At 44.1% G+C, this 26,916-nt stretch overlaps 1 protein-coding gene across 4 annotated transcripts in view; it reads right to left on the bottom strand.

Moving 5' to 3' along the window:
* LOC122932453 (protein-lysine methyltransferase METTL21E-like) overlaps positions 1 to 26,916 on the bottom strand; it is a 75,857-nt gene that overhangs the window by 37,160 nt on the left and 11,781 nt on the right. For 2 of the 4 annotated variants that reach the window (XM_044286861.1, XM_044286863.1), the window contains exons 4-5: positions 22,898 to 23,015; positions 5,265 to 5,321 (exon numbers count right to left, since the gene is read on the bottom strand). In XM_044286861.1, the coding sequence (XP_044142796.1) occupies positions 5,265 to 5,321; positions 22,898 to 23,015 (175 nt within the window). The remainder of the gene's footprint in view (positions 1 to 5,264; positions 5,322 to 22,897; positions 23,016 to 26,916) is intronic. The other 2 variants (XM_044286862.1, XM_044286864.1) reach the window with 1 other exon arrangement.

Here is a 26,916-nt window from a genome sequence, read left to right as displayed (position 1 = left end):
TTAAGTATATAATTCCACATGTGTTAATTCATAGTTTTGATGCCTTCAGTGTGAATCTACAATTTTCATAGTCATGAAAATAAAGAAAACTCTTTGAATGAGAAGGTGTGTCCAAACTTTTGGTCTGTACTGTATTTTTTCCTATTTTTCTGCCGATCGTCTTGTGTAGGGGCTTGTTTTTTGCGGGAAGAGCTGAAATCTTCATTGGTACCAATTTTGGTTACATAATATTTTTTGATCATTCAATATTACACTTTATGGAGCAAAACCTACAGAAGAAACGAATCTGACTGCGCACTATTATCAAATACCATAAATACTTTATTAATTACAAAACATGATATATATCAAGGACATAGTCATTAAAAACCAAGTAGACAGAGAAAAACACCACCCTGATGGGACATAGGCTACAGACAGTGTTGTCATAAATTAATATATAATAAATAATGAATCAATAAATATCACAAAGGTAGGTCCCATATAATTACATAATGTATACATGGGGGACAGCATGTTAACAGAATAATAACCACTAGTCCAAAAGAACGTCAGGAATTACCACCAACTTCTACCCATATAGCCTGATGTCATTATAGAAATAAAGAGAGACCTACCAAGACAAGTGCTGTATGTCAGCAAACAGGATGGCGCTACCCCAACGCATGTTTCGGCGTGCCTGACGAAACGCGCGTTGGGGTAGCGCCATCCTGTTTGCTGACAGGTCTCTCTTTATTTCTATAATGACATCAGGCTATAACGGTAGAAGTTGATGGTGATTTCTGACGTTCTTTTGGACTAGTGGTTATTATTCTGTTAACCTGCTGTCCCCCATGTATACATTATGTAATTATATGTGACCTACCTTTGTGATATTTATTGATTCATTATTTATTATATATTAATTTATGAAAACACTGTCTGTAGCCTATTTCCCATCAGGGTGGTGTTTTTCTCTGTCCACTTGGTTTTTAATGACTATGTCCTTGATATATATCATGTTTTGTAATTAATAAAGTATTTATGATATTTGATAATAGTACGCAGTCATCTTCGTTTCTTCTGTAGGTTTTGCATATTTCATGGGAGCTGGTACTTGTGATTCCTTATAGGTTGACCCTCGTATTGTTGCCGCAATATGGGTTGTATATGCTGATTTCAGCCTGGGCATGAGGGTCCACTTTATGGAGCAAGTAGACCAAAAAATTGGTTGTTTTGGCACAGGTTTTTTTTTACAGCATTCACCTTAGGCAGGAGATCATGTGATATTTTTATAGAGGAGGTTGTTACAGAATCAGCGATACCTAATATATCAATTTTTTATAATTTTTTTTGGTTTTACACAATAAAACCATTATAGAAAAAAAATATGTTTTTGTGTTTCCATTTTCTGAAATCCATATTTTTTTTATTTTTTGGGGCGATAGTCTTAGATAGGGTCTAATTTTTTGCGAGATGAGGTGAATGTTTGGTACTATTTTGGGGTGCATATTACTTTTTGAACATTTGATATTGCACTTTTTGTGATGTAAGGTGACAAAAAAATAGCTTTTTGGCACAGTTTTTATTTTATTTTTTTAGGCACTTACCTTTTGGGGTAAAGTGTGTGATATTTTTATAGAGCAGGTCATTACAGACACGGCGATACCTAATATGTCTATTTTTTTTTTTTTTTTTGGTTTTACACAATGAAAGCATTTTTGAAAGCCATATATTTTTTTTTTCATTTTTTGGGCAATTGTCTCATGTAGGATCCCATTTTTGTGGGATCAGGTGGTGGTTTGATTGATACTATTTTGGGGTAATGTAACTTTTTTAATCCCTTTTAATGCAAAGTGAGGTGGGCAAAGTTCAATCATGGTTTTTCTTTTTTTTTTTATGGCATTCACTGTGTTGGGAAAGTAACATGATTCTTTTATAGATCAGGTTGTTACGGATGCGGTGATACCAAACATGTGTAGTACAGTATATTGAATTTTTTTAATTTTTAATCAAAAATAAATGTGTGGCTATAAGAAGAAATTAGATTATTTTTTTCACTTTTTTTTTACTAAGACCCACTTGGTTCTTGAAGATCCAGTGGGTCTGATGGCTCTTCAATGCAGATATACCATGGCAAGCCGGATGCCTGTGGCAGCGTCCCAATGAGGAAGGGAGCTCCCTCCCTCTGTGAACCATTCAAGCATGGGGCCGCTGCCATGGCACAACAGCGGCCCGATGGGAGAGGGAGGGAGCTCCCTCCCTGTTAATCCTTTCGATGCAACGGTCACTATGGACCACAGCATGGAAGGGGTCCACGTCACGGACTGTGGGGATCAGAACCTTTTAGCTGGCATTAGGATCGTCTGATTGGCTAGTCTGTACAGATTAGCCAATCAGATAGACCACCGGCCCCGGGACTGCCTTCACTGATCTCGGGCCAGTAAGCTGAGATCGCTGGCTGTGTGTAACAGCCAGGATCTCAGCGCTGTCACCATGTCTGCAGAGCGCTAAGTAGCAGAGCTCCATGACGAGTATATACATAATATAGCACTAAGGTGTTAAAGAAGATATGCTCGCATAATATGCTTCTCTATGCAAGAGCAGCATATTACAGGTACAGGTCTGAACTACTAGTAGCCATAACAGCACAACAAATATATATTCTGCCAATTGGCTACTAGAAGTGCTAAAAGACTATTCTCATAGTATGACTATTATGTAGGGCATTACTACTAATAGGGGCAGTCTTAGGGAGCATTATCGCTATTGGGATACTGTAGGTGGCAATATTACTACTGAGAGCAGACTGGGAGCACTATTACTATGGGAGGGCACTATTATTTCTGTATTATAGTGTTTGAGGGTATTGGGGAGCACAGCAGGCACAGTATTGATAGTAGCAGCAGGATAACAATGTTGGAACAGAGGAGGATGAAAAGTGAGGAATGATGTCTGTGTGCCAAACTCTGCAGAGACTAGATGTGGCTGAAATATATCATCATGACGGTCTGGTCTGAATAGAGAAGATGAAGAAAGAGAACATCTACATCAGAGAGAACATCACTGAATGGAAGAATTATGTAGCACTATATTCTCCTGTATGTTTTGTAGAGCTGTATGTTAAGTTTTCCAAGTATGTCTTCAATAGTAGGGCAGGAAGAAGGGGTTAGGATGGGAATTTAGCATGGGGGACAGTTTCAATTTTCGCCTCAGGCAGCAGAAAGGCTACGTGCACCCCTGATTGTGATATCATAATGGGTTCCTTGATACCACTGTCCATACACAATGACATCATAATGGAATCCTGGATACCATCATCCACTGCCCATACATTGTGATAATATAATGGAATCCTGAATAATATTTTATCTGCTGCCCATACATTGTGACATCATAATGGAATCCTGGGTTCCATCACCTGCTGACCATACATTGTAACATCATAACTGAATCATGGATAGCATCATCTGCTGCCCATACATTGTGACATCATAATGGAATCCTGGATACCATCACCTGCTACATGTAGAGGTAAGTGCCTAATGTACTGTGTATAGGTATATATATATATATATATATATACACTTTAAAAGATTCCCCTGCAGGCACAAAAAATCCTCTGCCTGCATGAGACCGCCGTCACACAGGACGTCGGTCCTCCCTCCAGCGCTGCATATTGCACCTGTGTGCTGACATTTACGTGGGCTGGCTCGGTGACGTCATATCACCGCGCCAGTTCATGTGCACTGCCTGTAGGCGGAAGTTGAGCTGAGCAGGGCCGTTTGAAGGAATTTGGGGGCCCCAAGCAAAATAGACCTGGAGGCCCCCCCCTCCACACTGATGCATTATGTGTGTGTGCGCGGCGGCATAGTGTGAAAGAGCTCCCTGTCCTGTTCCCTTTCCTATAGAGCTCTCTCTTTGGTCCCTTAGAGCTCTGCACCGGCCCTTTCTCTGTGTTCTCCTCACCCCCCTTCCCTGTGTTCTCCTCATCTCCCCCCTCCCCCTCCCTGTGTCCTTCTTATTCCCCCAACCCCACCCCATGTCCTTCTTACTCCCCCTTCCCCTGTCCTTCTTACTCCCCCTCCCTGTGTCCTTCTTATTCCACTACCCCATGTCCTTCTTAGTCCCCCCTCCCTGTGTCCTTCTCTACCTCCTCTACCGAGCTCTCCTCCTCTACCTCCTGGCTGTCACTCAGTCCGGCCGGGAACCGGGAGATTCAATTTCCTGTTCCCGGCCGCGGCCAGACTAAAAGGAAGTGAGCACTCACTCAGTGTACACTTCCTGTCAGTCCGGCCGGGAACAGGAAACTGAATCCCCTGTTCCTGTACTGCGCGGTACCCGGCCTGACTGGGTGACAGCCAGGAGGTAGAGGAGGAGAGCTCGGCCACGCTACAGAGCAGCAGTCAGCACAGCAGAGGAGGAACTCGGGAGGCAACCAGGAGTGCTGCAGTCGCCTGAGGCTCTCTATAGAGCGCTCAGGCGGCTGCAGCCTTAAAGGAAGCAAAACAAGCACCGGCTCTGCTTGGGGCCCCGGGCCCCAAGCAATTGCTTGTTTTGCCTGTCTGTTAGCGACAGACCTGGAGCTGAGCGGCCCCACAAGAGGGAACCATCTCCTGGACAACGAGTAAACCCCCTGGACAACGAGCACATCTCTTGCAAACAACCAAGCTGGCTAAGGCTACTTTCACACTAGAGTTTTGGCTTTCCGTTTGTGAGATCCAACATGGGCTCTCACAAGTGGTCCAAAACTGATCAGTTTTGCCCTAATGCATTCTGAATGGAAAAGGAGCCGCTAAGAATGCATCAGTTTGCCTCAGTTCAGTCACCATTCTGCTCTGGAGGTGGACACCAAAATGCTGCCTGCAGCATTTTTCTGTTCGTCCTGGGATGCGGAGCGAGACGGATCTGTCCGGACACACAATGTAAGTCAACGGGGACGGATCAGTTTTCTCTGACACAATCTGACACAATAGTAACCGGATCCGTTCCCCATTGACTTGCAATGGAGTTCATGACGGATCTGTCTTGGCTATACACTCACCTAAAGAATTATTAGGAACACCTGTTCTATTTCTCAATAATGCGATTATCTAGTCAACCAATCACATGGCAGTTGCTTCAATGCATGTAGGGTTGTGGTCCTGGTCAAGACAATCTCCTGAACTCCAAACTGAATGTCAGAATGGGAAAGAAAGGTGGGCTACAACAGCAGAAGACCCCACCGGGTACCACTCATCTCCACTACAAATAGGAAAAAGAGGCTACAATTTGCACAAGCTCACCAAAATTGGACTGTTGAAGACTGGAAAAATGTTGCCTGGTCTGATGCGTCTCGATTTCTGTTGAGAGATTCAAATGGTAGAGTCCGAATTTGGCGTAAACAGAATGAGAACATGTATACATCATGCCTTGTTACCACTGTGCAGGCTGGTGGTGTAATGGTGTGGGGGATGTTTTCTGGGCACACTTTAGGCCCCTTAGTGCCAATTGGCCATTGTTTAAATGCCACGGGCTACCTGAGCATTGTTTCTGACCATGTCCATCCCTTCATGACCACCATGTACCCATCCTCTGATGGCTACTTCGAGCAGGATAATGCACCATGTCACAAAGCTCGAATCATTTCAAATTGGTTTCTTGAACATGACAATGAGTTCACTGTACTAAAATGGCCCCCACAGTCACCAGATCTCAACCCAATAGACCATCTTTGGGATGTGGTGGAACGGGAGCTTTGTGCCCTGGATGTGCATCCCTCAAATCTACATCAACTGCAAGATGCTATCCTATCAATATGGGCCAACATTTCTAAAGAATGCTATCAGCACCTTGTTGAATCAATGCCACGTAGAATTAAGGCAGTTCTGAATGCAAAAGGGGGTCCAACACCGTATTAGTATGGTGTTCCTAACAATTCTTTAGGTGAGTGTATAAGACATAATACAACCGGATCCGTTCATGACGAATGCCTGCAGTTGTATTATTGTAATGGAAGTGTTTTTGCAGATCCATGACGGATCCGCAAAAAACGCTAGTGTGAAAGTAGCCTATGTAGTATTGATTAACCCTTTGCCTTCTCCCAGACAGTAAGAGTTATGCAGAGAATTAACCCTTTCTCTACGTAATTCATCTCATTCTCCATCTACAATTAGCAAGTACCTAATTAACCCTTTTCCTGCAAAGATTCATTCCCTAAAGGTTAACCCTTTCCAGGGATTTACCCCTAAAGGTTAACCTTCCCTGAAGGTTAACCCTTTCATTAAGGTTAACCCATTCCTCGCTTACCTTCCTATATACAGGAGCTAGCTAGCTGGTCACCCTATACTAGAGATAAAGGTTAACCCTTTCCCTAACTCATGTACCTTGTTGTCCCCCTTTAACCAGGGCTGTCTTTAACAAGGGGCAAAAGGGGCAGCTGCCCCGGGCCCAGTTGCTCCTGGGGGGCCCAAGGCAGATACCTCTTGAGCCCTGCTGGTCACTGCCCCGGGTGTCAGGCCTGCCGGCACTCCACGCAGCCAACTGTGAGAGCTGTGATTCTCTTAGGATAAAGGACCTTAGATTACATCATCACCATGTGACCAGTAACCTAGCAATATTACTGGTCACATGGCTATGAGGTAATCAAAGGTCCTTTCTTTCTACCAGGAGTGTTGCTGCAGGAGAAGTTTGCCTTAACTGTGGAGCTTTTTTTGTGAAGATTACATCAGGAAAAGGTGACAGGGACTGTTATGCTAATATACTGTAAGCTACTATATAGTGTGGGGTGCTGTATACTGTGGGGTGCTATACTGCTCTACTGTATACTATGGGGTGCTGTATACTGTGCGGTGCTGTATAATATGGTGTGCTATACTGCTCTACTGTATACTATGGGGTGCTATACTGCGCTACTGTATACTGTGGGGTGATATACTGCTCTACTGTATACTGTGGGATGCTGTATACTGTGGGTTGCTGTATAGTTTGGGTGCTATACTGCACTACTGTATACTGTGGGGTACTGTATATTGTGAGGTGCTGTATTCTGTATAGTTTGGGGTGCTGTATACTGTGAGGTGCTGTATACCATGAGGTGCTGTATACTGTGGGGTGCTGTATATTGTGGAGTGCTATACTGCTCTACTGTATACTGTGAGGGGCTGTATACTGTGGGGTGCTGTATAGTGTGGGGCGCTATACTGCTCTACTGTATACTGTGGGGTGCTGTATACTGTATAGTTTGGGATGCTGTATACTGTAAGGTGCTTTATACTGTGAGGTGCTGTATACGGTGGGATGCTATACTGCTCTACTGTATACTGTGAGGTGCTGTATACTGCTCTACTGTATACTGTGGGGTGCTATACTGCTCTACTATATACTGTGGGGTGATGTATACTGTATAGTGTGGGGTGCTATACTATATACTGCATGCTGTGGGGTGCTGTATACTATAGGGTGCTATACTGCATACTGTGGGGTGCTGTATACTATAGGGTGCTATACTGCATACTGAGGGGTGCTGTACTATAGGGTGCTATACTGCTTGCATACTGTGGGGTGCTGTATACTATAGGGTGCTATACTGCATACTGTGGGGTGCTGTATACTATAGGGTGCTATACTGCATACTGTGGGGTGCTGGGGTGCACTGTAATGCTAGGGTGAGCCGAGCCCCGGACTCCTTCCTGCAGAGCGGTGCCCACTTCCAGCCTGAGCCCAGCTGCCCAGAGCACTGATCCTGAGCCGCTGGAGTCTCCAGAGCTGGAGGTATTTACAGTCATTCACTGTACTCTATCAGGTGTGTGGATTTTTATGAAACTTTTTTATATATATTTTTTTAAATACCCTGTATTTTTCGCCCCTGGGTCTTATGGGGCAAATACTATGAAGCCCTTTATTAGTACTGGAGGAACGGGAAGCGGTGAAGGATCTGTATTCACCACTTCCTGGTCCTCCACTCGGCTGTGTGCTGTAAAGGGCTGCGCACCATGTGACCTCACTGTGCACAGCCTTCACAGCTGACAGCCGAGAACCAGTAAGAAGAGAGAGAGCACTGGTGGTGAGGAGCGGTGATGTCCAGGAGCAAGAGAGGTAGGTTATTTTTTTTTTATGGGGGCATGATGGCTGTCATGGGGGCATGGTGGCTGACATGGGGGCATGGTGGCTGACATGGGGGCATGGTGGCTGACATGGGGGCATGGTGGCTGACATGGGGGCATGGTGGCTGACATGGGGGCATGGTGGCTGACATGGGGGGCTGATCTGAGGCATTGCGGGGCTGATCTGAGGTCTCATTAACATTTGGGGTCTGATTGCTGGTCTGACCTGAGGTGCAATGGAAAATATTTTTTTCTTATTATCCTCTAAAACCGTGCGTCTTAGGGGGCTAAAAATACGGTCCTCAAACCAGCGATTGTCTGAAGCAGAGAGAAGATACCAGGACCACACAGAGGAGAAGCCAGCTGCTGCAGACGGGACCAGGGCCAGGTGAACTGCGAGGGGGGGGCGCCAAAATGTAGCTTCGCTTGTGTTGGCAAAAATCCTTGCACCGGCCCTGGATGTGGCCAAAGGAAGTCCACTTCTTTGCCTTTCTGTGACTCTTCCAGTCTCTCTGCATCTCTGTTGCAACCTGCTGATGACACTCAGTGGCCACTTTCGTCTGAGAACATCCTGCTTGAAGCCTTGCAATGGCAAGGTACTGTTGATCAATTCTTAGGTGTCGTCTTGGCCTTATAATGTAAAAATGTGAACAGCAGGATGAGGAGGACTGTTTAAATACCAATTCTAATTGAACCAGGAAATTTATTGGGTGATTCATGGATCAAACACCAAGTTGTGAATTTTGCCGTTAAGCTCCTTGTTAGAGAACAGCAAGTTTTGCAAAAAGTACTGAAACATTGAAAACTTGGACACCTGCAATAGAAATTTTTTGAGAAGGTCACATTAAGTTCACCTGTAAAAGTTAGATTGCATTTTAGGTTCATCCTAAAATGTCACCCACAAGCCAAATATCCCTAACTTTTTGTGAGTAGTGTGTGTGTGCATATATTATATACACACACATACACACACACACACAAGAAGATTAAACCAGCATCTCCATAATACATATGAATAAATAAATAAAGGTGCAGGTGCATGCTTCCTTGGCTGCAACATAATGCATAGAACTATGAGTAGCAGCACACTGCTTAATGCACAAAGACACAAGTAAATGATAAATATATAAAAAGTAAACTGCATACCTGCTATGCTTACTTTGTATAATGCTTGTTTTCCGTCTATCAACCTGGTGCTTTTAGTCAGAAGTATCACATAGCTGGATTCTACTTTGCCCAGAAACTTGTAGGTCAAAAGCCCAGGAGAGGCATGTGTTAGAGTAGGAACCGTCTGTTAGAAGCCACCTTGTCGCTGGTAGATGGGCCTGATAAATTTTTGACAAATAGTATGCACAAAGAGCTTTTACTTTTCATACAGTAAGTAAAGCAGATTTGCCCCTTTAACAGTGAGTTCCACAGCACCCCACCCCTTTGACAGTGACCTCTACAGGGGCTCGCCCCCTTAACAGTGACCTCTACAGCACCCGCCCTTTAACACTGACCATAGGTTACAGTCCCCTTTACTGATCTCCACCATTCCCTGCCCCCTTAACAGAGACCTCCACAGTAACTGTCCCCTTAACAGAGACTGCAAAAGTACCCCGCTCCCTTAACAGTGACCTCCACTGTACCCTGCTCCCTTAACAGTGACCTTCACTGTACCCCACTCCCTTAACAGTGACCTCACAGTACACCGCTGCCCTAACAGTGACCTCACAGTACCCTGTGCCCCTTTAATAGTGGCCTGCACAGTCCCATCCTCTCTTAACAGTGACCTCCACAGCAGCCTGCCCCCTTAACAGTAACATCCACAGCGCCCTCCCCTTTAACAGTGACTTCCACAAAGGCCGCCCCTTTATAAGTGACCTTCACAGTACCCCGTCTCCTTAACATTGCTTTCCACAATAACAGTGACCTTCACAGAGCTCCGTGCCCTTAGAATGTGACTTCCACAACACCCCACCCCCTTAACAGTGACCTCTACAGCACCCCACCCTTTAACACTGACCTCCATAGCGGACCGTCCCCTTAACTGTGACCAGTGATGGCCAGTTCGCATGCGAACATATGCGGGCTGCCATCTTTTTTCACAAGTCCGGCGAGGCACAGGTAAGCCCTTACCTGTGCCTGTGCGTGAACCGGTCTAAAAACAAGTGCGGTCAGCGGGAGCAGGCAGTTCCGAGAACAGCCACCGGGGGCCTTCATCGGGCTGTTCTCGGAACTGCCTGCTCCCGGTGACCGCATTTGTTTTCAGACCGGCTCGTGGCACAGGCACAGGTAAGGGCTTACCTGTGTCTCGCCGGACTTGTAAAAAAAGATGGCAGCCCACATATGTTCGCGGGCAAACAATGCGAACTAGCCATCACTGACTGTGACCTCCACAGTTCCCTGCCCCCTTAACAGAGACCTCCACAGTGCCCGCACCTTTAACAGTGACCTCCACAGCGGCCGATCCTTTATTAGTGACCTCCACAGTACTCCATCTCCTTAACAGTGATTTCCACAACACCCGCCCCCTTAACAGTGGCTTCTACAGCAATCTGCCCCTTAACTGACCTCCATAGCAGATCGTCCCCTTAACTGTGACCTCCACAGCAGCCTGCCCCTAGGGTAGCCAGAGGTCTGGTTTTAGGCCGGACAGGCTTTTAGACTCCTTGTCCTTCATCCGGCGCAGGGCCTGGACGGACACAGGGATGCCCTTTTGAACAGCTCACTCTCAGACAACAGCACTGTGCTGTCTGAGTGTGAGCTGCAGGGAGAAAGTCACCATCCCTCCCACCCCTGCAGCTGACAGAAGTTGATTTTTACCTTCATTTTTTCAATCCCTGTCGGCTGCGGAGTGTGAGGGGTCGTGGCCTAACCTGATTGGGGCGTGGCTTAGCGAGACCTGGGGGTGGGGTTTTTAAGCCTGTCTTTTGAGGGTGGCCTGAATGCTTCCTTAACAGTGTCATCCACAGCGCAGTGAATAAAAATGGCTGGGTTGTTATGGAAACCTGGTGTAAAACTGTGTGTATGTGGAGACTAAGGACCTGCGGGACATGTGACCGTGTGTATGGCAGTTGGGATATGAAGAGAAAGACCTGCAGGCTTCTATTGGCTAATGTAGGTGTGATGTGCCATATTTGCATTTTTTGGGATTATCTCAGGAATGGTACGTGCTAGTCAGCTGAGCCTGTCTAAAACCTTCCAGAACACCTGATATACCTGTGTGCAAAATTTCGTGATTGTAAATGCGATGGTGAGGATTCCTTTAGCAGACATACACACACACACACCTTTTTTTTTTATATCTATATATATATGTAATACAATGTATCTGAAGACTCTGTAGTGTTTAATAAATATATATATTTCTTAGTATACAGCGTGACGAGTCTCAGAACGTACACACAACAGGACGTGAGAGAACAGAACGTTAATAGGGAGGTGGAGTTGCCAAACTCCCCCATATCCTTTTATACTACCCATACACAGTGACATCATAATGGAATCCTGGATACCATCATCCACTGCCCATACACTATGACATCATAATGGAATACTAGGTATCATCACCTGCTGACCATACATTGTGACATCATAATGGAATCCTATATAGCCTCACATGCTACCCATACATTCTCACATCACAATGGAATTCTAGGTGCCATCATCTACTGCCCATACTTTGTGACATCATGATGGAATCCTGGGTACCATTACCTGCTGACCGACCGCACATTGTGACATCATTATAAAATCCTGGATATCCTCACTTGCTACTCATACATTGTGACATCACAATGGAGTCCTAGTCACCATCATCTGCTGACCATACATTGTGACGTCATAACAAAAACCGGAATACCATAATCTAAGTCCAATATATTGTAACATTTTAATGGAAAACTATGTACCATCACCTGCTGACCATACATTGTGATATAATTATGGAATCCTAGATACGATCATTCCCTGCTCATACATTGCGACATCATCAGGAAATCCTGGATACCATCACCCACTGATATATTGTGACTCGCAGGTGGGTTCTGCCTTGCTTTGTGTGTGTGTGTGTGTGTGTGGGGGGGGGGGGGGGGGGGGTTATCTTTCCTCCTCCTTCAGCCATATGGATATGGCCTATGTACACATTCATCTTTTGCATTTGGCCTCATGTAGGGGGCTATTTGTATTATGGTGTGCATATATGACAAGTCTGCTACTATAGCTCGCATGTGGACTCATTCTGTTAATGGGATCTCCACATCAGTTTATTTTGCTGTGTATCTAATCTACTTTGTTTAAGTTGCCTGATGGACCTTCTGTATAATTGAAGGGGAAACTTGTTGGGACCTTGGGACTGTTATGTACCTATTCATATTAGGGTCTGTTAAGGGCACAATAGTATTAGGCACGGGGACAGAGTGCCTCTACCATTAAGACACATCTCATCTATGGGCCGAGATAAGAAAAAGGGAAAGCTCCCTCTTTTCTCCCAAGAGTCAAAATTCCCTTTAATGTTTGTCCTATATCTTTGCATTGATGCCCTATTTGGAGGATATTTTCATTGGTCAGATAGTGCTGCACCTACAGGTTATATTATGGCTCCAAAGAAAGCTCTTTTTTATTGAATTATTTATTAAAAGTTATGCTTTAGGTATTAGCGACTGTGATTTCTTTATAATTTAATATAATATAATTCATGTGGATGCATATATCCACAAATATACACGTGCATGAGATGCACCTCTAAATCTGCGCATAAATACATTCTCTTCAATAACAGATCTAGACATAGTGGAATCCTACTGATATATAAATCATTGTAATGTATACCCATATAATGGATGTTCACCTAAAATACAACCTAAAGCGCTACGTGCATAAAGTGACGTACAAGGATATACCACCACAAGAGAGACACTCTGGATCGTTATTGTGCACGCTGTGTGTGAACAGCCCCTTTCTAATATTATAATGGTGTTTATTCAGCTTGGTTCTCTTTATAGATAGCAGCGCACTTTTTTTTTTTTCCTGCTCCTTGTTGAGCGAACATGTTCCTACTCTTACATTGTGACATCATAATGTAATTCTGGGTACCATAACTTGTTCCCCATACATTCTGACATCGTAATGAATTCTTTGATACAACCTTCTGCTGCTCATACATTATGACATCATAATACAGGATGACCCACGAAAAAGTAGCCCGCCTGCAGCGATAGTTTGACAAGAAGAACGAGCAAGTGGATAGGTTTTTTTTTTTATTACCCATAAGTTACAAAAGATGCTGAAAGTGGTCCCCGTTCATGTCTATGCATCTTTAGTCACGTCGGATTATGTTGGCTGATACAGCTCAACAGTGATGCTGCAGTAACAAAAATGTCCTGTTTTTTCCAATAAAATGGGGCAGCATGCCACACCTCATGGAACTCACTGATATGGGATCATAAACTGTTTACAGAGGAGCGAACTGTGAGCAAGGGGTTATGGCCACCACGTTCCCCAGTCTTGTCCACCTGCGATTTTTATCTTTAAAACAGAAAGTGTCCACTAACAATCCACACCCCCTGGATCAACTCAAGGAAAACATCACAAACACTATCTTCAGCATCACTGTGGAAGAGCTGCAAGCGGAATCAGCCAACATAATCCAACGTGCCCAAAGGTGCATAAACGTGAACGGGGACCAGATTCAGCATACTGTAGTTTGTGACTTGTGGGTAGTTTAAAAAAAAACAATCCACTAGCTTGTTCATCTTGTCATAGCAGGAGGCGGGCTACTTTTTTGTGGGCTACCCGGTAGAATCAGGACCATACATTGTGACATCATAATCGAATCCTGAATACAATCTTAAGCTTCCCATAAATTGTGACATCATAATGGAATCTTAAGTACCATCACCTGATGACCATTAATTGTAACATCATAATTAAATCCTGGATACCGTTACATGCTACTCATACATTTTGACATCACAATTGAGTCCTAGGTACCACCATCTGCTAACCATGACATCATAATGGAATCCTATGTACCATGATCTGCTGATCTTGTATTATGACATCATAATGGAATCCTGAATACTATTATCTGCTTCCCGCTGTCATACATATATACAATATACATTGTGACACCATAATGAAGTCTTGGATACCATCACACACTGCCTATACACTGTGACATCATAATGGAATCATGAAAGCTATCATCCGCTGCCTATATATTGTGACATCATTATGGAATACTACATAACATCATCCGCTGACCATACATTGCAACATCATTATGGAATCTGGGTTCCATCAACAAGTGACCATACATTGTGAAATCATAATAAGTCCTGGACACCATCATCTGCAGCCCATACATTGTGACATTGTAATGGAATCCTAAGTACCATCACCTGTTGAATATACATTGTGACATCACAATAGAATCCTCGGAACCATCACCTGCTGACCATAAATTGTGACATCATAATAGAATCCTGGGTACCATTACCTGCTGACCATACACTGTGACATCATAATGGAATCCTGGGTACTATTACCTGCTGACCATACACTGTGACATCTAATGGAATCCTGGGTACTATTACCTGCTGACCATACACTGTGACATCATAATGGAATCCTGGGTACCATTACCTGCTGACCATACACTGTAACATCATAATGGAATCCTGGGTACCATTACCTGCTGACCATACACTGTGACATCATAATGGAATCCTGGGTACCATTACCTGCTGACCATACACTGTGACATCATAATGGAATCCTGGGTACTATTACCTGCTGACCATACACTGTCACACCATAATGGAATCCTGGGTACCAGTAACTGCTGACGATACATTGTGACATCATCACGAAATCCTGGGCACCATTACCTGCTGACCATACACTGTGACATCATAATGGAATCCTGGGTACCAGTAACTGCTGACCATACATTGTGACATCATAATGGAATCCTGGATACCATTACCTGCTGACCATACACTGTGACATCATAATGGAATCCTGGGTACCATTACCTGCTGACCATACACTGTAACATCATAATGGAATCCTGGGTACCATTACCTGCTGACCATACACTGTGACATCATAATGGAATCCTGGGTACCATTACCTGCTGACCATACACTGTGACATCATAATGGAATCCTGGGTACCATTACCTGCTGACAATACTTTGTGACATTATAATGGAATCCTGAATACTATCATCTGCTGTCCATTCATCGTGAATCACAATGAATGGGCATCAGATGATAGTATTCAGGATTCCATTATAATGTCACAATGTATTGGCAGTGGATGATGGTATCCAGTATTTCATTATGATGTCACAATGTATGGTTAACAGGTGATAGAACCCAGAATTCCATTATGATATCACAATTTGTTCACGGACTCAGGCCATGGCCTTCGTACCCTGACTACACTAATGCCTGATCAGCCTTTAGCCTCCCAGCACCCTCTGGGTGTACTGTACCACCTGGAGATCAGTCCAGTGGGTCTACACCTGCAATGGGCTCCTCCCCCTAGGGCCCTCTATGTAAAAACCCGTCCCAGATGTAGGAATGCTGAGTGGTATAGTGCAGCCTAAAATGTCCCTTTATGTGTGTCACGGTGCGCCTACCTGGATACGGCTGGACCCCAGGCTTTGGCTCCCTAGCAATAATTAGGGGGGAATAATTGAGGGATTTGAAGGAAAGATTGAATCCAGACCTTGTATGTAGTTGAACAGCAGCTTTACTTTTGTAAACGTTCATCAGAATCAAGCTTCAAGCTTTGTCATGGTCCCAGCAGGCTTTAGCATGAAAACTGTCAGGCAAACTCTACTCTGCTACACCTGTTTCTATCTGGCTCTGCTGTACTGACAGGCTGACTGTATAACTAGAATTCTTCTGTCTGCCAAACGCACACCTTCTCTCTGTACTCTGACTCTTAAGTTATGCCAGGGAACTATGCTCCTGGCTTCTGAGGCTCTTAAGCTTTGACCTCCATGGCCAGCAGAGCTGAGGGTGCTCTGGCTTGGACACATCCAGCAGAGACGTGCCCTGCACACCTTCCCCTAGTTCCCACCCTTCCTGCAGGAAGTAGGACTCGCCCACTTCTCCACAGAGGGGTTTTGTCACGAGGGTGTCAAGAGCCACGTCTGATACCCGTCTATACCCGGGGTCAGGAAGTCGCAGCGGGTGGCTGCGCGCTCTATGTCTAAAGATAGTGCTGTTTCTTAATGGTAGTTTTCTGGGTTTGCCTTGCAATCCTTTTTGGCTCAGCCAGGGCGACTCGGTCAGGGTCATCATATATGAGACCCAAGGCCCCAAAAAATGCATCCACTGACCGGAGAGCCTGGGAATCAGTGGGTAAAGAGAACGCCCAGGATTGCGGGTCCCCCTGAAGCAGGGAAGTAACAATCCCCACCCGCTGTTCTTCATTACCAGAGGAGAAAGGGCGCAGCTTAAAATATAACTTACAGGCCTCATGGAACGTCACAAATTTGTCCCTTCCCCCAGAAAACCTGTCAGGAAGAACAACCTTGGGTTCCGCGGCAACCTGGTTACCCATAACAACCGCTAGGCTTGCGGTCTGTTGCAATTGCTGCTGTTGCTGGAGGACCGACGCCTTCAATCCTGCCACCTCCAAAGACAGGCCTTGAAGTTGCTTTGTCAAAGCAGCAATAGGATCCATGCTGGAGTCTAAATAGGCAGAAAGAAAAAGTATTTATTTTATTTATCTTTTTTTTCTTTCTACCTACACAAAATAAGGGCCAGATATAATATCATGACCGGCGTGCCGATCACATACGTGACGCAAAGGGAGGGAAATGGGAAGGCCCTGTCCAAGGGAGAGGGAAAGGTGGTGACCCCTAACTCACCTTGAGGCTGGCACCTGACTGCCCTGACGTCCCTAGACGGGTTCCTCACCCGTACGCTGATCACGTGCCTAAACCCTGGCTTTCCCTGAGATGAGCCCTATGTAGTGAATAGGGCGGTGGGAACACTAGTCCGCACCACTAACACTAAAGGAAAACACCAAGTAGAGGACAGACAATACAGACAAAACATATAATCCCAGGTGGGCGACAACAGCGGACAACAAAAGCCCAACAGGGATCCGGAGGGTAACGCTCTGGAACAACAACCAGGAATCACAGCTACGCAGCTCCAGTGGGTCAGTATAGAAGTCCAGGCAGGAAGCTCTATATCTGGCAACCAGAGAAGTGGGAGAGGGGAATATAAGGAGGTTGGGAGTGCTGGACAAGAAACAGCTGAGAAGAAGCTACAGATCCCTGAGTGAGCCAAAAAGGATTGCAAGGCACACCCAGAAAGCTACCATTAAGAAACAGCACTATCTTTTGACATAGAGCGCGCAGCCACCCGCTGCGACTTCCTGACCCGGGTATAACGGAGTCAGATGTGGCTCTTGACACCCTCGTGACAGGTTTAGAATGGAATGGGAAGCTCCATTCTACCTAACTGCAGCTCTGCCGTGTTTTCTGACACCTGCTGGTGAACCAGGCACATTACATGTGAACATAACAGTTACAAACATTAGAAATGCACAGTGTATAGGACCTGAAAAAAATACATAGGATGATGCTTTGTAGCCCATTAGAGATAGTAGCAGGGTGCAGCAGTGGTAATGCCACTGATCCCAAATCCCTCGTGTCCCAACCTCCCTTAGAGGTAGCACCTGTTACACTCTTCCAGAAAGTATATCTTTACAATCAGAGGTATTGGGAAGAATAAGGGGTATACTTAGTCATCACCCTCTGAGGGAGTTGGTCATGTGGGACAGTGGGTTTGCACCCGTCGAACATGACAGTTTGCTCAGGCCATGGATCCCACTGATCAGAACCCTCCAAGTCTCACCAACCTGCACAAGGAGATGGCGCAGCAGCGAGAACGTCAGGATCAGATTCTTGCCTATCTGCGCAATGTGAATGTGCACCATAATGACCTGACGTCCACCAACTCCTGCTGTAGAGGCTAACCCGGCACCTGCTCCGACATCCCTCTACGTGCCATGATCAGGCCCTCATCTTTCTGCCCCTCTTAGCATTAATGGGAATGCCAAACAGTGGCCTTCCGTAGGGTGTTCGACGAGGCTGGACACACAACCTTAGCCGTTTCTTCTATACATGAGCTAGTATGCAGTCCAGTTCCAAAACCCCGGCCTCTGAACTGGCTAAAATAATGAGGCACTAGTGGCCACCATCTGGGAGGGTCTCTCCATGAAAATTAAGGATGAGCTGGCCAGTCGGGATGTCGCCTCTACCCTGTATGATCTCATTACTCTGGCCACCCGGATTGATCTGCGCTTCCAGGAACATGCTAAGGTGGTAGCACATGAAAGACGACCAAATCGTCCAGTTTCCTCTTTCCAATGATCTTCTGTCCCTCAGCCTTCCACTGCTGCTGAACCCATGCAGAATGACCAAGTCGGGCTGACTGAACAACAACAGGGCTACTGTCGTACAAGGGGACTTTGCTTTTATTATGGCAGTGCTGGACATATCCTCCATTCCTGTCCTCTGAAGTCGGGAAACTCCCGAGGCTAGGGTCTGTTGGAGAGGCAACCCTAGATGAACACAATTCCTCTCCCCCTCTGACTCTGCCGGTAAGCTTGTCGTTGGCAGATGTTCGATATACAGATATCCTGCTTATGGATTCCGGATCGCCAGGGAACTTCTTGCAAGAATGCCTAGTGGATTGTCATCAAATTCCTGTTTGACACCTGCAGAGACCTTTGATGATATCGTCCATTGATGGAAGGGCTCTATCTGAGTCCATACAATTTATTACTTAAGCTTTAAAATTACAGGTGGGAGCTCTTCATACTGAAGAAATTTTGTCTGTCCCATCCTCTCCTGCTGGGCCTTCCGTGGTTCCGTGTCCATGAGCCTGTTCTTGATTGCAGGTCCAGAGAGGTGCTTTGTTAGGGACAGTCCTGCCTAGGGAAGTGTCTTTCTTCTGTACAGCTGACTCGGTCACCTCAGCTACCACCAAATCTCCAGCGTTTGCCTGCAGCTTATCATGCCAAAACGAACGTCTTTGATAAGAAAGAGGCTGAGATGTTAAAATTATGGAGCTAAGCAGATACTGTGCCAGGGTGCCCCACCCACAGTAATAGTGCTCCCCAAAAATCCCCCAATAGAAATAATCTGCCAGAATGCAGATAATAATGCCCCTATTGTAGCCCAAAAGTAATAATGCCCCCATAGTGCACATACTAGTAATCATGTTCCCCATAGTCCCCCAGTAGTAATAATTCTCCTTACAATGAGTGCCAGTAGAAAAATGCTCCCTTATAATGTGCACCAGTATAAAAAAATACCCCCTATAATGTGTGACCATACAAAAAATACCCCCCTTCCTTTCAGATCAGACCTCCATATCAGACCTGAAATCAGATCCTCAAATCAAACCGCCATATCAGATCCTCAAATCAAACCTCCATATCAGATACTCAAATCAGACCCCCATATCAGATGCTCATTCAGGCCCCCCAATATCAGAAGCTCATCCAGGCCCCATATGCTCATACAGGCCCCATATCAGTTGTCCTGGATACCATCACCTGCTGACCATATTTTGTGATATCATAATAGAAACCTGGATATCGTCATATGTTACCCATACAATGTGACATCATAATAGAATGCTGGGTTCCTTCACCTACTGACCATACATTGTGACATCCAAATGGAATTCTCGGTACCATCACTTGCTCCCCATATATTCTGACATCACAATGGATTCCTTGATACAACCATCCGCTGTCTATACATTATGACATCATAATAGAATCCTCCATATCATCTCCTACTTTCCATACATTGTGATATCTACATCACCTGTAGAAGGAGGCGCTCCAAAGGGAGCAGGAAAAAACACACTACACCAAACATCTTCAGGTAAGGGCTCATTCACACAACCGTAGGCTGTCCGTGCTGCGGACTGCAAATTACGATCCGCAATGCACCAACACTGACACGTGTGCATAATGAAATACTGGATAGCCTCACATGCTACCCATACATTCTGACATCACAAAGGAATCCTAGGTTAAATCATCTGCTGACCAAACATTGTGATATGATAATGGATTCCTCAATACTATCATCCCCTGCCCATACATTATGACAACATAATGGAATCCTGGATACCACTATCTAGTTTTCATACATTGTGATATTATAATCAAATCTTAGGAACTATCACCTGCTGATCATACATTTTGACATAAAAAAGGAAACCTGAAAAATGTCTTCTGCTGCCCATGCATTGTGACATCATAATGGAATCATGAGTACCATCACTTAGTGACCATAACTTCATTTGAATACTATACGGAGATTCGTCTTTTTGAAATGAGTTGAAATGAGTCTTCAGTGAATAACTTCGGCATTTGATTTTTAAAATTGAAAACAGGAATCCTAAGTCGTCTTCGGTACCTGCTGGTAAATTCGGTGATAACGAATTTCCCTCGCCGGGGCCCAATACATTCTAATGATTCACAGAGATGGATCTCCGTACAGAATTAAAACAAAGTTTTGAATAAATCGACTTTGGATCTTGGATCCGAAGCTCGATTCGCACATCCCTAGTGACCATACATCATGGCATCTTAATGTAATCCTGTAATCCTGCCACGATTGGCTGCCCGCCGGTGACCACGCCTGCTAGGGCGGAGCTTGAGCTATATCAAGCCGGAGAGTGTTCAGCCGCGTACAGCCATCAGAGCGCCGGGATGCTGTTGCGCTGTGCACTACTATGTACAGCGTCCACATGGGCTAATCTTTATGTACTTACCTGCTAGATCTTACCTGCTCTTGGTGAAATGCAGGCTTACTAACGCATAGAGTAGGTTACTGTGAAGTGTGATTAACATTCTCAATAAAGGAGTAGTCGTAAAACCAAAGCACTATCCCCGTTAGTGACCATATGAAATGAGGCAGCCACACAGAACCTATTGTTTGATTCTGCCTTAGGGAAGTGTCCTGAGGATATCCCTCAGCACAGCAGCGTACAGTTGTGCCAATGACGAAGTGCTGAGTTTTTTTGAGAAGAGTGGCACTAGTGTTGATATATTTCTGATAGTGCCACATCTCAATTGTAAAGCCTTTGAAATAGGGGTGTGTGTATAGTGCCTTCTTCTCTTTCATCAATCTTGAGAGACGGCAGGTTTAGGCAGACATCTATATGGCCTCCATCCTTTAAATTCCACCCCCCTATGAGGTGATACTTGTCAGCCTGATTAGGTGTTACAAGTGAGCTTCTTGCTCCTTTGTTTTAATAAACATACAAAATAAAGATTTATTGTTTTATTTTTTAACGTTCTATTCAGGAATAGATTATGATGCATATAGCCTGATGAAGGTGGCGGAGCGCCACTGAAACATGTAACTCACATATCATTTTGTATAGGTTTTGTAGGGGTTTTTATCAGTATACACTTAGTCCTCATGCACATGACCGTATTTTGTTTCCGTGTCCGATCTGTTTTGCGGATAGGATGCGGACCCATTAATTTCAATGGGTCCGCAAAAAACGCGGACAACACACCGTGTGCTGTCCGCATCAGTATGTCCGTTGCGTTGCTCCGCAAAAAAATATAGTGCATGTCCTATTTTTTTCTAGTTTGCAGACAAGGATAGGCATTATTACAATGGATGTAATTTATTGTAAACTGGTCATAGTAAGGGTACTTTCACACTAGCATTATTCTTTTCCGGCACTGAGTTCCATCCTAGGGGCTCAATACCGGAAAAGAACTGATCAGTTTTATCCTAATGTATTCTGAATGGAGAGAAATCCGTTCAGGATGCATCAGGATGTCTTCAGTTCAGTCTTTTTGCCTTTTCAGGACGGAGATAATACCGCAGCATGCTACTGTTTTATCTCCGTCCAAAATTCCAGAACACTTGCCGGCATTGAAATGCATTAATGCTGGATCCGGCCCGAGTGTTCCGGTAAAACGGATCCGGCATTGTGGTCTGCGCCTGCTCAGACCCCAAAAATGTGAAAAATAAATAAATGCCGGATCATAATTTCTGGATGACACCGAAGAGACGGATCCAGCATTTCAATGCATTTGTCATACGGATCAGGATCCTGATCCGTCTGACAAATGTCATCAGTTTGCATACATTTTGACGGATCCCGCAGGCAGTTCCTGCAACAGAACTGCCTGCCGGAATCCTCTGCTGCAAGTGTGAAAGTACCTTAAAGCAGGAATAATAAAGAAATGGCACAACATAGAGTCATAAGTAGTGTTGAGCGAATTTGTGTTTTAAGTTCGGCGTCTAAAGTTCGGGTTGGGGTTATTGAAAAATCGTGTTATGGATTCCACGGACCATAACGGAATTTAGAATCCATAACATGATTCTTCGATAGCCCAAACCCGAACTTTAGACGCCGAACTTAAAACACAAGTTCGCTCAACACTAGTCATAAGAATAGATGCTCCAGAATTGTTATTACATGGGGAATGCAAGTAGTTACTGAAACAGATACATCAGGGGAGGTTACAGGCCCTTTGTTATATAAGTGATGTCTGTATGGACAAGGAGCATCACTAATGATGCTGCAGATTATGGGTCGTCAATGACACATGGGCCCCTTGTTGGGGGCCTGTGGTCTCGTGACGTCAAAATCTGACCTGCCTGCTGGGATTTTTCTCTTTAGAGTCAATGCAGAGTCCAACCCTTGTCTCTGTCCTTGTTAGGGTATAGATGCCACAGAGACCTTGTGACCCCCACATCACCGACCCATGTACTACATGGACGTTCATTCATCATTTCTAGAAACATGACATTATACTGTACTTACCAAGTAGACAAGCCACTATTGCAACTAGTCCTGTCCCAGATCCAATCTCAATTATATTTTTATCTTCTATACATAACTGTTTTCCATGTTTTTCCAGAAAATAACACAACACAAGGGCCTGTGAAAAAAGATCATAATGATCAAATAACTGCATAGGAATTCAGAACAAAATATAAGCCCACTAGGTTTTATGTATAAAAACTATTTAACAAAATGTCAGTGTTGCTCGTAGTAACGGTTTGTAAGGCTGAAAAAGACCTATCCCCTGGAAATCTCAGAAAAAGTGTAACTACCACCACAGCTCAAGAAATCCTGAGATGAGTGGAAAAAGCAACAAGTTTTGAAGAAAAATAGTAATGAAAACAATTTTTAAGCTGTCCACCATGTTCCACTCATATCAGGTTATATCATGTCGTAATGAAAGGTAAGGAGGTACACAGCCTTTTATAGCAGTCACATCCTTTCTTAACAATCAGCCCAATCCTAAAAATAAGAAAATTGGGATTTGAGTTACTGCTTTTGTGGATTAGTGACTTTTGTGTAAGGAAAGATTTTAAGGGTTTGTCCAGCTTTAAAGGGAACCTGTCACCAGTTTTATGGTGTCCTAACTAAGGGCAACATAAATAAGTGACTGGTTCTCTTCAAAATGCTGGGTCACTTTCTTTAATTGGCCCAGTGAATCTGCCATCATCTTGTATTGAAAAGCTCCAACTGATAATGATGAGTCATGAATATTTATGAGCTCCTGACTCTCCACGCCCACCTGCTGCTGACAGTTATTTTCCATATGAATCAGCAGCAGGTGGGCAGGGGAGTGGCTATAGCTCTGAATTAAATATACGCTGGACTCGATGACCTCACGCTGGACTCAAATCAGCTCATTAGCATGCGGCATCTTTGTGTATATTATGAGGTAACCATCTGTCACACCAGTAAATGAAAACATCTAAAGCACTTTTTAGTAGTTAATGATTGTATATAATTAGTTAGATTATAATCAAATATCCACATGACAGGTTCCCTTTAAAACATATTTCACCAGCCCCCTCCTTGCCAAACCTGTGGAGGAAAGGACACTTATCTGCTCCCTGTTGCTGGGTTCCAGCTCCTTCGGTTAGCTATGCTCCAGTTCCCTGCATGCCAGCTTCTGGAATACAGTTGCAAGAAAAAGTATGTGAACCCTTTGGAATTATATGGATTTCTGCACCAATTGGTCATAAAATGTGATCTGATCTTCATCTAAGTCACAACAATAGACAATCACAGTCTGCTTAAACTAATAACACAAAGAATTAAATGTTACCATGTTTTTATTGAACACATCATGTAAACATTCACAGTGCAGGTGGAAAAATGATGTGAACCCCTAGACTAATGACATCTTCAAGAACTAATTGGAGTGAGGTGTCAGCCAACTGGAGTCCAATCAATGAGATGAGATTGGAGGTGTTGGTTACAGCTGCCCTATAAAAAAAACACACACACCAGCTCTGGGTTTGCTTTTCACAAGAAGCATTGCCTGATGTGAATGATGCTTCGCACAAAAGAGCTCTCAGAAGACCTACGATTAAGAATTGTTGACTTGCATAAAGCTGGAAAGGGTTATAAAAGTATCTCCAAAAGCCTTGCTGTTCATCAGTCCACAGTAAGACAAATTGTCTATAAATAGAGAAAGTTCAGCACTGCTGCTACTCTTCCTAGAAGTGGCCGTCCTGTAAAGATGACTGCAAGAGCACAGCGCAGACTGCTCAATGAGGTGAAGAAGAATCCTAGAGTGTCAGCTAAAGACTTACAAAAGTCTCTGGCATATGCTAACATCCCTGTTAGCAAATCTACGATACGTAAAACACTAAACAAGGATGGAATTCATGGGAGGATACCACAGAGGAAGCCACTGCTGTCCAGAAAAAAAACATTGCTGCACGTTTACAGTTTGCACAAGAGCACCTGGATGTTCCACAGCAGTACTGGCAATGAAAGTTGAGTTGTTTGGAAGAAACACACAATACTACGTGTGGAGAAAAAGAGGCACAGCACACCAACATCAAAACCTCATCCCAACTGTGAAGTATGGTGGTGGGGGCATCATTGTTTGGGGCAGCTTTGCTGTGTCAGGCCCTGGACGGATTGCTATCATCGAAGGAAAAATGAATTCCCAAGTTTATCAAGACATTTTGCAACAGAACTTAAAGCCATCTGTCCACCAGCTAAAGCTCAACTGAAGATGGGTGTTGCAACAGGACAACGACCCAAAGCATAGAAGTAAATCAACAACAGAATGGGTTAAACAGAAAAAAATACGCTTTCTGGAGTGGCCCAGTCAGAGTCCTGACCTCAACCCGATTGAGATGCTGTGGCATGACTTCAAGAAAGCAATTCACACCAGACATCCCAAGAATATTGCTGAACTGAAACAGTTCTGTAAAGAGTAATGGTCAAGAATTACTCCTGACCGTTGTGCACGTCTGATCTGCAACTACAGGAAACGTTTGGTTGAAGTTATTGCTGCCAAAGGAGGTTCAACCAGTTATTAAATCCAAGCGTTCACATACTTTTTCCACCTGCACTGTGAATGTTTACATGGTGTGTTCAATAAAAACATGGTAACATTTAATTCTTTGTGTGTTATTAGTTTAAGCAGACTGTGGTTGTCTATTGTTGTGACTTAGATGAAGATCAGATCACATCACATTTTATGACCAATTTGTGCAGAAATCCATATCATTCCAAAGGGTTCAGATACTTTTTCTTGCAACTGTATGTGTCGCTGCAACCAATTACTGGGTCATGGGTCGTGTGGGAGACATGTCACCACTGCGGCCAGTCATGAGACCCAACTGAAGCAGAACTGAAGGAGGCAAAACCCAGCAGTGGTAAGCAGGTATTCTTTCTTCCACATGTACAGTGGGGAGGGAGAGGCTGGCAAAAAATGTTTACAGCTTGACAGCCCCTTTAAGATTTTGTGAATTGTGTCATGAAATACCAGAATTCTGACACAAATTGTGCCAATGGTGTGTCACACATTTATTATGTGTTTTGGACCCTTTTAAAATCTACCTCAACAGTTTTGTGAAGTATGTAGGAAAAGGGGCATGGCTTGCACGAGTTTTCAATTGTGCCAAATTAAACATCCACATTTATCACGCAGTGTCGGCTATTTTGATACGTTTTAAGCAATTTTTGGGAATATACAAGTCTTTTTCGTGATTCTGAGATATATTTAAAGGGGTATTCCAGGGAGATATTTAAAAAAGTGCTGGAAAGAAAAAAAACATTACTTACCTGCTCTTCTGCTGTTCCATCGCTGCTCTGGTCTTCACTACTGTCCACGTCCTGCACAAACAGGAAATTTCTTGGAATGTACAGCTAATTGTATGTCACCGCTGCAGCTAGCAATAGACTGATTGGACATTTCAAGTGGAGAACAGCGTGGACCACAGCAGTGTTGGAACTGCAGTGACAGGTGGTTTAGATGATTTTTTTTTTTTTTTCAGTTTCTGATATTATTTATATCTCCTGGAAAACCCTCTAAAGCTCCACTACTTAGCTTGCTTCATGAGTTACCTATGCTGAATTACTGGGTACTGATGGATCGTATACTGGAGCTGTCATTTTGTAACAATGATATATTGTTGTATTTAATAACCATGCTTTTCACAGTAGGTGATTATAGGCTGCAGACAGCTGGAGGTGGCTCAGATGACTATTCATTGCCACTGATCAAAGTCCAAAAAGGCATGCCCATCTTCTATAAATACTGAAGAAGACAGCTATACAAATGCCAAGCTGCAGAAGAAAGCGTTCTTCAGAGGATGTGCTCCTTGCCAACATTTCTGCAAGAGCATACAACGTTGTAGAACTGGGTGGCAGCTTTGTAAAAGAACAAAATTTTATACCAAAATGTAGTTGATGATCTTGGTAAGGGTGCGTCCATACTTTGCGGCATAGCCAAAGTAGATTCAAAAGGAATAAGCAATATAAAGGAAAAACTTCTACTTCTCTTTCCTGCTTGAACTCCT

Source organism: Bufo gargarizans, chromosome 3, assembly GCF_014858855.1.
Source record: "Bufo gargarizans isolate SCDJY-AF-19 chromosome 3, ASM1485885v1, whole genome shotgun sequence".
NCBI lineage: Eukaryota > Metazoa > Chordata > Amphibia > Anura > Bufonidae > Bufo > Bufo gargarizans.
This window is presented reverse-complemented; position numbering and strand designations above follow the sequence as displayed.